Source organism: Nicotiana attenuata, unplaced genomic scaffold (assembly GCF_001879085.1).
Source record: "Nicotiana attenuata strain UT unplaced genomic scaffold, NIATTr2, whole genome shotgun sequence".
NCBI classification, from domain to species: domain Eukaryota; kingdom Viridiplantae; phylum Streptophyta; class Magnoliopsida; order Solanales; family Solanaceae; genus Nicotiana; species Nicotiana attenuata.
Genome location: NW_017675679.1, coordinates 1 through 13,386, shown reverse-complemented (window position 1 = coordinate 13,386; position 13,386 = coordinate 1). Strand labels below are relative to the sequence as shown.

Below are 13,386 nucleotides of genomic sequence, written 5' to 3'. Positions count from 1 at the left end.
TGTTTGCGCTTAATAATGTGCCTTTCGACCTTTCACTGCATAATTAGTCCAGCTATCAAACGCAGGTTGCCATGGTAATCATGCTCCCCAGATCTCCAGTTTGTTACTCCCATGCTTCATCCAAGACTAATGTCCATAATTATACCGTGAACAAGTTCCTTCAATCCAAGGGTACAGTAATTGGAAGATGGAGAGACTATCCTCCCAGAAGACATGAAAACTACAGTTAAGGGTTGGTTGATCATACACTACATGGCAACATATACAAAGCTGTTTTGTTTACACTCCAAGAACTCAGTATACAATAACCTTTATCATAGATAGGAAGTTCTGGTTGTAACCAGACACTCGAGAAATGCTTTCCTTGAGAGAAAAAGAGGGAGGGGCATTAGGATCTTAGTAGCGCAGTAATATATTACTTTAAGATCACTACTAAAACCAAGCAACAGCTGCTGCATCTATCTTACTAGTAGTTACTAGTGCCTAAAGGACATCCTCATTTTTTGTTCTAAGTGGGTGTCAGCAGAGCAAGTGAAGACTTTTCAACTGCCACAGAAGTATTATAAGTATTGAATGGCTAAATCTTTCTTGAGCAGTTCCGAAGTGATAACTAGTATATCACTGTAAAGAAGATTAGTGTCATATACCGTGCTTATTTGGCATTAAGCACTCAAAAGAATGGATATACTCAAAAGAAGATTAGTGTCATATACCGTGCTTATTTGGCATTAAGCACTCAAAAATGGATATACTATACAGTAAGTAAATTCATAACTCTCCATTCTCATTGCAGATAACTGCAGCAAAAAACTGCTCTGCTTTATCAAGTACATCAGTAGATAATCTAGAGTGCAACATCCATGCGGCAGTACTCTCAGGCACAGATGAATTGCTCTTCAGACCCTTGCCTTCACAAGGTTTCAACACTTTATTGTCTCTTAAGCTTCGGATTCTGCCAGTTCTAGTAGTTGGCAATGGACCACCTCTCTGGGAAAGGGCCCTAGCATTGCGTTGATTGTTGCGATTTGATCTCAGTGGGACGTCAACTTGAAGGCTTTTAGGTTCAGGAACCAGCTGAGCAGATGCACCAGCCTCATCTAGTGATGGATTATTAGGTACTGTAAAAGAATCAGGTGATGGAAGATTACTTCTACAAGCTTTCAGCAAAGCAAGGAGCATATCTGTGCTGAGTTCTTGCTGAATGACATCCTTATTCTGTTCACAACCAAAGCAGGAAGCAACCATGGTCCCCGCCAAGACTGGCATTAACTCAGGATCGCTAAAGAACACAAAAGGCAGGTCGCATACCTGTGCCACACAATCCACAATTAAATATATGTTTTAGGTGAAGTCTTAAGTTGCACAGAAGATTCACGTACCTTGTGAAGAATTGTAGGGCTCTTTCCCCATCGAAGAACAGCTTGGTTGTCATGATGGAACAATGAAAAATAACTAAGAAGCGACAATGATTCCAGCAGCAGCAAACCAATCTGAGACACAGAATGCCCAAATAGAAAAGACTATATTAATCAGTCCTGTACTTTGACAACAAGCAAATAAATGTGAAAACAGTGACTCCCAACAAAACTTTAAAAAACCATTAACCGTTAATGCTGCTCTATAACAGGAAACTACAATTAACTGTTATTATTTCGATGGTTTCTGTTGATGGTACTGATATATTGTCTTTTTCATTTTCTTGAGCCGAGGGTCTATCGGAAACAACCTCTCTACTCCATCGGGGTAAGGGTAAGGTCTGCGTACACACTACCCTCCCCAGACCCCTTACCTGTGGGATTTTACTGGGTTGTTGTTATTGCTGCTGCTCTCTAACAGGAAACTACAATTTTTCCTAATAAAATGCTGTATCCAAGGAACATTCTCATTCATTTCTGGAATCCAGAAAAAGTCAAACAAGACTGAGATACCTTAACATCACAAGGGATAAGTTCATAACTTATTTGAACAAGGGCCAGGTGGTAATTACAGAGAACTACAACAGGGAGCCATCCAATCACCAAGATCCGTTTTGCTATTGACCTTGTATGTTTAAGATCTTTTATGTTTTATGCGAGGGTAAATATCTTTTTTTTATAAGTTAAATGATATTATTAGCAATGGGAAAGCTCTCGGATACAACAGGTATACAAAAAAGGTAGAGAATCTACAACGCGAGGGTAAATATCTGCCGAGCTATTTTTCATAAGGTTTCTGCCTCAAGATCTATCTTAATCGGAGAAGTTCACAGGGCTGTTTGATTGCTGACTTGCTGTTTTGACATTTACATGTCAGAAAAGTTACAGAAGGTTCCAGACAAACCAAGTCTATCCAATGTCTAACCCATGGTTGAAGAATGAGGCGATCAAGAAAGTCCTCCCCTGGAAAAAAATATCTTAAGATCCTTTCCTTCCTTTTCATTACGAACAAAGCAAAGGCGCTACTTTTAGCCCTTTCAAGAATATGAAGGCCCACGTGACACTCGGCGTTAACACTCCCAAATCTGGAAATCCTTCTTTCCAAAACCATATTTGATGATATAAACGCGAAGTTTATACAATGTTGAGCATCAATGTAGACCTTCACAGAGTAAAAGCCTCACGCTGTGTCTTCTCATTACTAGATGGTTGCAATTCATATCTAGGAATTGCGAATTTAATTATATAATTTATACTCCTTTATCAAAGAAATATTATTTATACAAGAAAATTCGGTGTTTCTAAGAAACGTATGACAACCATCAAGTAATACACTGACAATCTTTCCTATCGTCCGTCAGCTTAAATGGTAAGCAAACGTGAGTTAGGATTTCTTTCCAAATGAAAATGGACAATCTCTCTTGCACTTTCCTACCCTCCAACCAAAAGACACGGTGGCTTTCCAAGACTAGCATAAACAGCACCTTTCTAAGTCCAATAAACTTGTGAGGTGTACAATTTGAAGGCCAAAACATGAAAGCAAAAGCATCAGAAAGAAACCTGGTCAGTTGCTCCGCCCCACTTGCTCGTGCAATGAGAGAGAAGAAAACTCATCAAGTGAAAGAATTCCATCTTCAGATCTGGTCGGGCCTGTGATCCAGAAAAGAGAATAAAGAGTCACTTTATTAACATCTAAAACTTTTAGAAAGGGAAAGTTGATGCAAAAATTCCAAATTGACTTACGAGCATCTTCTGGACAAAAGATATGTCTATTAATGCTAAATTGTTCAACACTTTTAGTACACCAGTTGCCACATCTTCAAAATTGGATGGAAGGACAAATGATGCCTGCAAAGAAAGGTTTCAGTAAGATTAAGTGGTAGACACAGAGATAAGCAGACTATGAACGCAAGTAAACTCAAGGTTAGGTTTCATCTCCCTTTAACATAGGAACAGTTTCAAACAATTACTTCCCGTACTAGAAGGATTCAATGTTACATGCATATGGTAGAGAAGTTTACTAAAGAAGACAACAAAGTAGCAAACAAATATGAGGTTCGACTACATCCTAATGCTTACAGAGAAAGCCCAGTTAGATTCATGGACTACAAAATTGCACAAAATCAGCCGTGCATAAAACCTCAAAGCTGGATTTTACAAACAAATTCAATGAAATTCACGAAGTTCACCTGTTCAGAACATCTATTGTTAGCCTGCAATAATACAGCTGTCAACATTGATGGAAGACAGACTAAGCCAGTCTCAGATATGGCAGAAAGAAGAAACTTTACAGCCTGCTTCAACACCGATGCATTTCCACTGATATGACCTTTACTATTATCTTGAGATTTCTTCTCGGCCATTTGAAGGGTATCATATGTCACGATGGTTGTAGATTCCTGCAATACATCTGCAGTTTCCGTATTAGCAGCAAGTAAGTCAACTTTGTCAGAGTTCTGATCAATTACAACTGAGCCCTCATTTTCTTTTATTTTAGAAAATTCATCCAGGGGCCTATCCTCTGGTACATCCGGCAAAGACGAAGCTACACCTCCATTTACTGCGGGAAATACCAATTTACCATCATTCTGGGAATTGCATAAAGGAGAAGAAGACTTCAAGTCTGCAGCTTCAGCAAGTTCGATGTCGCTGTTTTCATTAATTCGAGTTGATACAGTAGGAAAGTTTTTACATGTTATTGAAGACACATTTCTGAATCTTGATGTAAGAACTGCCAACAGATTTACGCCAAGGAGGATTGATGAAGGGAAAGGTGAACCTTCTACAGGTGGTCTATCATAAAGTGCAAAAAGATCCCGTAACCGGTGAATAACTTGGTAAGCAATTACAAGCTCAATCAAACCATCTTGCAGTTGAAGGGCACGCTCATCCGAACTTGCATGACCAATGATTGCTGCAGCAGTCCAAAGGAAACCATCCAGAATTTCAGAGATTAACTCCAACCTGTCAGTTGATGTCTTACAGGTAACCAGGTTGGCAGAAGCAGAGCCATTTGATGAGGCTGCAATTTTGATGTAGTTTTCAAGAGCTGCCGCCAACATGGGGATTATAGGGGGCAGTAGATTCTGAGCAAGAAAATAACCCTTGTTTGCAGCAGCTGAAAGTACAACCTTCAGAAGCCTTAGAAGGTACAATGTCACGTGGCAGCTTTCTGGCTTTGATGTGTGAGATGCGGGAAGTGCAGAAGCAATAAAATCAACCAGACCAGCTTGACGAGAAGCCTGCAGCTCAGCATCCCTTCCCTCCAAATACTAGTTACAAAAAAAATGCCAGAATCAATAAGTTACTATTATTTCATGAAACAAGTTGACCTATTAAAGCCACAATATTTTCAAAAACTGATTCTAGCCAACGTTGTTTTATGTTGCAGTTATTCATGGCAGGATAAACAACTCCTTTATCTTAATACCACTACATTGTCATTGAGAATTAGAAGGCAAGTGAAACAAACTTCACATAGAAGAGTAATATATCACCTTAATTATTTCAGCTGTTATTAGTCCAAAGCTTGCAGCCCCTTCTTTTCTTGCTTGACGTAGTCTTTGAAGTTCTTGGAGCCACTTCGCAATCTTCGCCCTCGCATTTGCCACTGCAGTTCTATACACAAAACCTGCATTTTCAGTACCGCCAATTGAAGGCTCAGGAAAATCATATTTCAATGCCATAAGTCGTTGGCGAATTCTTTTAATCCTTCGTTTTAATGAATGTTGGGTAGCCATGTGGCCAGTAGCAAGCGTAGAGCCTTCAGGAGCAACACCACTATTTTCGTTATTATCTTCACAGTTACTGATTGGCGTAGATCTACCTTGCCCCTCCTTAGCCACGGAACGACGGAATAATGGCGAAGACTGATCTCTGAAGTCCATTGAAGCTCTTTCCCGTATTTGCTCCAGATAAATTTTACGACGCTGTTCACTTTCTCTGAGTCTTTCAGCTAACTTCTGGGCCAGGAGTTCAGCTTCCTCCTGTTGAGCTTTGGCTCGAAACTCCTTTCTCCGCATCTGTTCCATAGCCTTTGCTTCGCGTGCAGCACTTGATGCTTTACGCTCCTCTTCCCTTCTTACCTGTGCCTCTTCCTTTTTCCTCTGTGTCTCTGCAAGGCGCTGCAACTTTTCTGCTTCAATTAGTTTCTTGCGTTCCAAAACAGCTTCTTCCCTTGCCATATCTTCTTTCTGTTTAGTTTTTAGCACTTGAAGCTTCTCAGCCCTCCTCAACTCAGAATCATGCAGTTTCTGCCGCAAGATGAGCTTTTTGTTCCCTTCATTGAGTGAAGTAATGAATCGAACTTCATTTACTTTTATGCTTTCATCGCCCGCCCTTCTCACAACTTCAGCTAGGTAAGCTTCATGTCGGGATTCACTGCGCTGGTGCCGAGCATGCATCACCTCTCGCAATTTCATACTACGCACGGATTGCCATTCATTTACACGGTTCAGCTTCTCAGATGTTCGTTGAAGCTTTTGAACTCTCTCATTTTCAAGCTCACTTCTAATTCTCATTGCACGTGCATGCTTTTCTTCCGCTTCTTTTTTTAAGTCAATAGCTGACTTCTTCTTTTTCTCAGGAGACATGAGTTTGTCGTGCAAAATGCGTGCACGCTCTGCACTTTTCCTACTCATGCCAGGTGAATGCGAGAAACGAGATGAAGCTCGGTATGGAGTGGAGAGTACATCTTCCCAGCTTCTCTTCTCCTTCCAAGCATCCATGGATCTCCAGGAGCTTCCATTTCGCTTTTCCTTGTCTCTTTCAGAATGCCTCTTCAAGTGATCTATTGGCTTAAGATTTTTCTCATTGTCTCTCTTGTTCTTTCCACCGACAGATGAGGAAACCCCCTCCTTAGGAGGTAATCTAGATGCATGAGAAGCAGACTTTCCCGAATCAACGTGCCTCTTCTCTCTACTCAAATTACCCAGAGAAGAATTAGATGCATTACTCTGCTTCCTACTTTTCTCTAATGATTCACTTGAACTGCTTTTTTTGTCACCTTTCTCATTATATGTCTCCGCAACACTAGAACTTCCACAATGATGATCATAACAATTAGATGCCATTTTCTCCATCCCTGTAGCTGACAAACTAGCTCTTTCATGTTGAATTTTTCGAAAAGCCTCAAGAGATGAAGCCAGTATTTCTGCCCTGTGTGGTGAAGTTGTCATCCGGCGGACCTGCACTTAGAGGAAAGATCATACCATTTTAACAGTTTGTCACAAGGAAAAAGGAGTAGATAATCAATTTATCCATGTATATCTGTATGTATAATAAACATTGATAACGAGGGTGGGCGTCAGGTAGTTCGGTTTGGATTATGAAAACTTTGGTTTGAATTTTCGGTTTTCAAATTTAAGATATTACAATCCAAAACTAAAGACTGGTTAGGTTTTCTAGAGTTCAATTTCGGGATCAATAGGCTTGGTTATTTCGGATTTTTGGTTTAGGCCTATAAGTTTGGCTGCTTCTAACGAAAAAAGTGAAGTCTAGAAAAAGTATCCATAACTCCCCCTAGGGCTTAGTTAAAGTGGCAGATGTAGAGGGACTTGCGACTTGGGTCATAGATTCGAGCCCAGCACCATACGAACTAAGCCTAGTATTTACGAAAAAAGTAACTCCCCTTAGGGCTTAGTTCAAGTGGCAGAGGTTGAGGGACTTGCGACTTGGGTCACAGGTTCGAGCCCAACACCATACGAACTAAGACTAGCATTTAAGTGGAGAAGATTAGGGAGGCGGGCCCATTATCCTTAAGGTTTTAAAGGCTGCGGTTGTTCCTAATTGGTTGGCCTCAGACGAATTTTGGTCATTAAAAAAACCCCTTTTTTTTGTCAATAGAATTTGAACATAGAATTAGATCGAACTGGACCAAATCGCGTGATTTTTTTAATGAAACAAAAACCTTGTAAATCGAACCGAATTAACCTAAAACGGATAAAACTGACCGAATGTACACCCCAATTCGATCTCCATTGCTAGTGGTAGGTTACATTAAAGACAGTGGCACCTGCAGCTTACGAATTCTAGATCCGCCTTCAGTGTACAAAATAATTCTTCCCCCCCCCCCCCCCACCCCACACACACACGCAAATAAGGTGCCAAAGAGGGCGATGTTGTCATGATTGTTCATCCAATTACTATCGAATAGGTAAAAATAAATGAAAAGAAAGTTCAAGAATCCCAGTGTTGTTGCCTGCTGGGGGAAGCGTATTTCAAAAGACAATATATCCCTCCGTTTAACGAGCTGAAGGACTTCCCTGGCCCAAACTGTGGGCGCTGCCAGTACCAAAAAACCAGGTAAAAGACATGCAAAACCATTTCTTTAGCATAGATGGAATATAATAATGACTGGCCAGCAGATATTCTTGGTATGCATGCATTCAAAACTGCAGTTTTTCAACTTCCAAATGGCTGAGATTGATTTGTTTATGTGTTGTGTAATTTTTTACAGTTACCAATTTAAAACATTGAAAAATGAGAGCTAGAGTACTCACCTCCCATGAGAGAGCATGTGGTCTGCGATGGTTAGACTTCATGGTCAGAGGTGTTCCATCAGTCGCATGAGAACTGGATTTTTTCAGTCTCTCAAATTCCGCCACTCTTGAACTCAGTTCTTTAAAATCAGATGCAGCTTCTTCAAGAACAAGAATAGACTCTTGTGTTTGCTCCAGGTCACATTCCAGTTCACAGAGTAGGTAGAGTTCATCTACTGCTCGATTAAGATTCTCAAAGAGAAAGCACCAGAGGCGTTGCCTGAACCTTTCTTTACTTTCACCAATGCCTTCTGCATCAATAGTGCTCAAGTTAGAGTTTGATAAATCCTCAATGATTGAATCAACTCGTTTGCTCCTAAACTCTTCACTAGGAGATGCCAGGTAAGGCTGCCCAATGTTTCCCGATCCTCCTTTATCAGGTGGCACTGGCTCAGAATCCTCTGAAGCGACCACTGTTTTTATATTCTGATGAACACTAGGCACTTCAGAGATTTCCGTGCAAGCTTCTTCAGATTCGACACTGTGCACAGTTACCCCACTAGGCCCTTCTCTGGCAGCAGTGTTAAGCTTTTCGCCAGGACTGTTGCAAGTGTCACCTTTTTCAAGCTGGGTATGTCCACATTGCCCTCCAGAAAGAGGAGAAGCAGCAGAAGCATTAACATCTTCTGAAGATAAATCCTTCAACTTCACACAATTTTTATCAACAGCTTCACTCTTGGGAGACAAAGGATTCGAGCTGACAACTTGATGGCTTTCCTCAGTAACCAATCTATTTTTCTCTAGATCAGTTGGAGAAGTGTGTACAAACGGATCACTTGTTTGATCAGCTTTTGTACTAAGCAGATCATGATTTTGGATGTCACCGAACTTAATTTCTGCTTGGACAGTAGTTCCAAAATGAGATGTTAGAGCTCGATCATCCAAGTCACCCCACTTGATTTTTGATATGATGTCATGGTTAATTATTTGAGGATGTTCCTGACTGACTCCTTGATTGGAATCTGTTGGGAAACCTAAACTAACAGAATTACTACTGTGACTGACCACACATTTATCGTGCACAATCACTGCATCTTCCTTCTTAATTGAAGTAACATCATCATGTCTAATGCAACGTCCACTTCCTTTTGAATGCTGAACGACAGATTTAAGATTTTCACTTTTTACACCCAATGAAGGCTGATTTTCTGGATTGCAAGAAGCAGTTCCTTGAGATGATCCTCCAACCCAACCATGTAGTGAAAACTTTGAACTGTGTCTGTGCTTCTGCACAAGAAGTCCACACATTGAATAACAAATATACAGATTTTAATTGGGCAAAATGCGAGGCACTCTACATTATTGTTGATGAGAAAAGTGCAGTTTAATCTTGATACATATAGCATCTGCTAATGACAAGAAACAGAGCATACAAGAAATAAGGCATTCAAAATTCAAATCCGAAGAAAGATTGATTTATTGGTGAATCTCCTAAACACAGAATTGCCAGAACTGTACTTACATGTTTTGCTCTCTTATTACTGTTTCCTTTCTTCTTCTTTTTGCATATTTTGCAGACATGTATCGCTATTAGCCACACATTCTACTCCATTCAAACCACTTAAGCTGCAGTGAAGGAGTAATTTTCTTATACTCTAATAAGCTATAAGGCATAAGGATGATAAAGCAAGACGCCGTCCATCGCATTCAGTGTTCTTTTAAACAATGTTTTTTGAATAACAATTCAGCAATAAACACTTAATATTGTGAATCTTAGATGCCCCTGGTCTTCCATTATCTGCCTTTCACCCCTGAATAGTGGAACCCACCCCATGCAGTGAAAAGAGGTGAAGGGATAGAGGGACATCTCAGTTTTTGCGATGAGATAAATCCAGCACTTAAGAAGCATGTACACACCACTATGGTCGCTAAACGTACAAATGGGATTATCAGAAAGAGAAAGTGGAAGATTATAGATGAAGCACGCGATAGAAAAATACAAATGTAAGAGTATTTCATTCAATAAATTTCCGTTTCAGCTTCAGCAATACGATAAAGAGAACCTATTCAGCTGCCCTTCATTTCTCTATAGGGCTTTTCTTTGGTACCGATTACAAGAAAGAAAATATAGAACTGGCCCAATTAAATCACCATCTCTTCACTAAATGCCGTTGAATATGCCCAATTCTAGTTTAATCCACCAATCCATTTTTCAGAAACATATTGAAAATGATTAGTTCTTTCTCAAATAACTAAAATTCAACTAATTCATCTACATGAATTCAGGAAAAGTTCAATCCTTTGATACTTTTCTATTAAAAGAATACCTAAAACAACAGATTATCAGGAGGTACATTCTTGACATTAGGCCAATGACACAACTCAAACATGGTTATTAATGATTTGCATTCTAATAGTAAACCCATTTTCATTCATCATCTTTCAGCTTAAACATAACATTAAAAGCTGACTTAATTAATATTGAGAGATGGATGTGTGAAAAGTTCAGACCTTTTTAACTTGCATCCAACCAGAGCCTTCTTGATCATCCCCTCCTTCACTGCTCTCCATTAAACAACAATAGATTCCCAACCCCAAAATAAAATACCTTTACATTAATCACTAATTTGCAATAGTAGCAGGAAAATATAAAAAGTAACAATTTTTCTCACAACAAATAAATAATGTGATCCTTCTGAACAAAAAATAACGCCTTTCCTAATCTTATTAAGAAATACAAGCTCTGAATATGTTTAAATTTTCAAAAATAGAAAAGGGATGCAGAACATCGATCGAAATATGATTTTGAGGAAAATGGGTATCCAAATTCGATAAATGGGACTGAAATTTGAGTAATAAAGGAAGAGTATTGATGAAAAGAAACAACCAGGAATGAACTTTGTCGGAAACTTCAAAAAGCTGAACTTTTAATCGGTGTTTTTCTTCCTTTAATTTTTTTTTTCTTTCAATTTTCTAGGGTTTTGGGAGAGTGATGACCTCCATTGAAGAACCTAGCTGCATAAGAGAATGTGCTGAGAATAGTGAAATTAATTTTTTATTCCATGGGGCATTGATTTTCTGTGAGGAAGAAGATGGTGTCTTCGTGACTTTATTTTCTTACTAATATAACCTCAAATTTTGTCCATATTGACATTGAGGTCCTTTATGTATTTTTTTCTTTAACAAAAGTATTCCGTATCTCCATAATGATTGACTTTAAGCCAATCACAAGGGTTCCACTTGTTCCTGGGTGGGGCCCTTTTTAGAATTGCTGAAATTCTGGCCCCTATGGTCTAGGGTTCGAGGCCGGTGGAGAGAATGAGCGAGGTGTTATGTTAGTTTCTTTTCTTTTTTTTTTGTGTATTTTATGTTTGGTTTATTTTGGGAGAAATTCAAAAATCGCCAGATTTACAACTGGTCGTTCAAAAATAGCCCAATTTCAAAAGTAATCGAAATTTAGCCACTTTTTATGTAAAGATAAATCTGAGCGAAAACACTGTTTAAAACCCGGAATATACTCCAGTATATTATGCTGGAGTTCCAGCATAAGTATACTTGAACTCCAGCATATTATACTGGAGTTCCAGGATAAGTATGCTGGAACTCCAGTATATTCTTTATTACATTTATTGTCATTGTCTACATTTATTGCATGTTCTTATTAAAATACTCATTGATAAACGTTGAACACGTGCCTGTTCTTGTTATTCTTAAAAGTGATCTGACTCCACGGATGAGTCCAAGCTCTTTATCTAGATCTGATTATATTTAACTAGGATTCATACTCTCTCGTCATTAATTAGTTTAGCAAAGAGTTTAGTACTTTTTGGTGAAATACTTGGGTTCCCTTCCTTTCCATATCTAGCCTATGCTTCAATTGAAATTTTGGTTTTCAAGGATCAAATTTTAATCTGAATAGCTAGCATTGAATGCGAGAATTTAAAAACTATCTCATACTAATAATTTAACAATATAATAAATTGCTTCCTCAGGGTAATTTAATAAAAACACATTCTAATATTTGATTTCAAGTGTATCTTAATCAAAAAAAGTATCAAAAACTAAAATAAGATCGATATTAAGAGACATAAAATCAGCTCGCGATTATCACAAGATGACAAAATGAAGAAAGTAAATACTTTGAGGGGTTTTTATATACAAAGTAAAATTCAGGTACATCTTGATTTTAGTTATATGAAGATCTTGAAATATAGTCTCATGGTGAATACGAAAATTAAATGTGAAAGTTTCCCGGTGTGGCCATTAGGGCTGCTTATCGGGCGGATTTGGCGGTTATTTACTCTTAACGATTTGGTTTATCCGTTATCGGCTTTTAAATGTATTAATCCGCTAGCCACCTGATAAGATATCGGGCGGATTGGTATCGGTTTAGCTCGTATCTGACGGTTATCGAGCGGTTTATCGGCCTAATTCAATCAAAATAAAATAAAATTTAGTCTCTGTATGTTTAAATAGGTGGTCGACGTACTAAGGGGACGAAGCATAAGAGACACCGTGATGGGTAAATCATCTGTCTAGAATCTTATTTATGTTTATGCACATTGGCCTTAGTCCATGTGAAAGATTTCCAATTGGCCGTTGTTAAAACAAATGTTCGTCATGCTTTGAATTCTAGAATGCTTTAAAACCCAGGCAAAGTTGATGAAGCAGTGGTGTAACTGGTGTTGTTATCTTGTTTCAGACAGCAAATTCTGCCTTTTGTCACAGTTAGATGACTCCTTTTATTTGGCTTTCTTTTATTCTAATTCACTTTGATAGAGTACGGGAGGAAGAAGAGTTTTTGATTATTTAATATATACATGGATAAAAATAAAGTTTTTATATATATATATTGTATGTGTCAGAATCCGACCCCACAATAATTAACGAGGCTAATCCCGTTTTAAGTTAATTCATGATTAATTAGTGGTACGACCACTCAGAACTGACGATGTTCAACCCGCATCCGGCTAGATCAATAGGGCCATGGCCTGTCCGCCACCATAAAGGCGAGATCCCAACGTGGTCACGGCCACTTATTGCCAGCTCACGAAGCTCACAACTATAAATACTAAGAGTAGAAGCCCTAGAAAGGAGAGTTGCTTCTTCACCACTATAGACAGGAGAGAAAAGGGAAAAATATACCCATCTTATGGGAGGAGAAAACATCATGGTAAGGCTCTGAACCTCTTCATGGAGAGGCAGACCAAACAAATATTATCAATAAAGGTCTCGAAGGTTTCTCCCCCTAATTCTGAGTACTTATTTTCGTTTCTTTCATTTGGTCCAACGGATTATTACGATTTGCTATGATTTTCCCGAGATTATTTGTATTGTTTTGCACTCATAAGATATGTAATAACTTTTGAGCAAACAATTTGGCGCCGTCTATGGGGATTTCATAGCAAAATCGCGTAGTTCTTCCATGGACCAAAGGAAAGAAACGCCGGTTGGAAGAACACCAGCAAAACAAGCCAAAGCGGCATATCAGG

General features: G+C 38.8%; 1 protein-coding gene across 1 annotated transcript; it reads right to left on the bottom strand.

The window, feature by feature from the left end:
* Positions 1–642: 642 nt before the first annotated feature.
* LOC109220329 lies at positions 643–11,009 on the bottom strand. Its single transcript, XM_019384792.1, has 8 exons — positions 10,406–11,009; positions 7,916–9,181; positions 4,913–6,601; positions 3,605–4,687; positions 3,159–3,263; positions 2,976–3,065; positions 1,380–1,490; positions 643–1,308 (listed from the first exon to the last, which is right to left on the bottom strand). The coding sequence occupies exons 1-8, from the start codon at positions 10,463–10,465 to the stop codon at positions 769–771; spliced, it is 4,944 nt and encodes a 1,647-aa protein (XP_019240337.1). The 5' UTR covers positions 10,466–11,009; the 3' UTR covers positions 643–768.
* Positions 11,010–13,386: the final 2,377 nt, after the last annotated feature.

Coding starts and splice junctions, on each gene's coding strand:
- LOC109220329 (XM_019384792.1), bottom strand. CDS start 10,465: ATGGAGAGCAGTGAAGGAGGGGATGATCAAGAAGGCTCTGGTTGGATG. Junction 9,182..10,405: donor GTTGGATGCAAGTTAAAAAG/GTCTGAACTTTT, acceptor CTTCTTGTGCAG/AAGCACAGACACAGTTCAAA. Junction 3,066..3,158: donor CTTTTGTCCAGAAGATGCTC/GTAAGTCAATTT, acceptor TCTGGATCACAG/GCCCGACCAGATCTGAAGAT.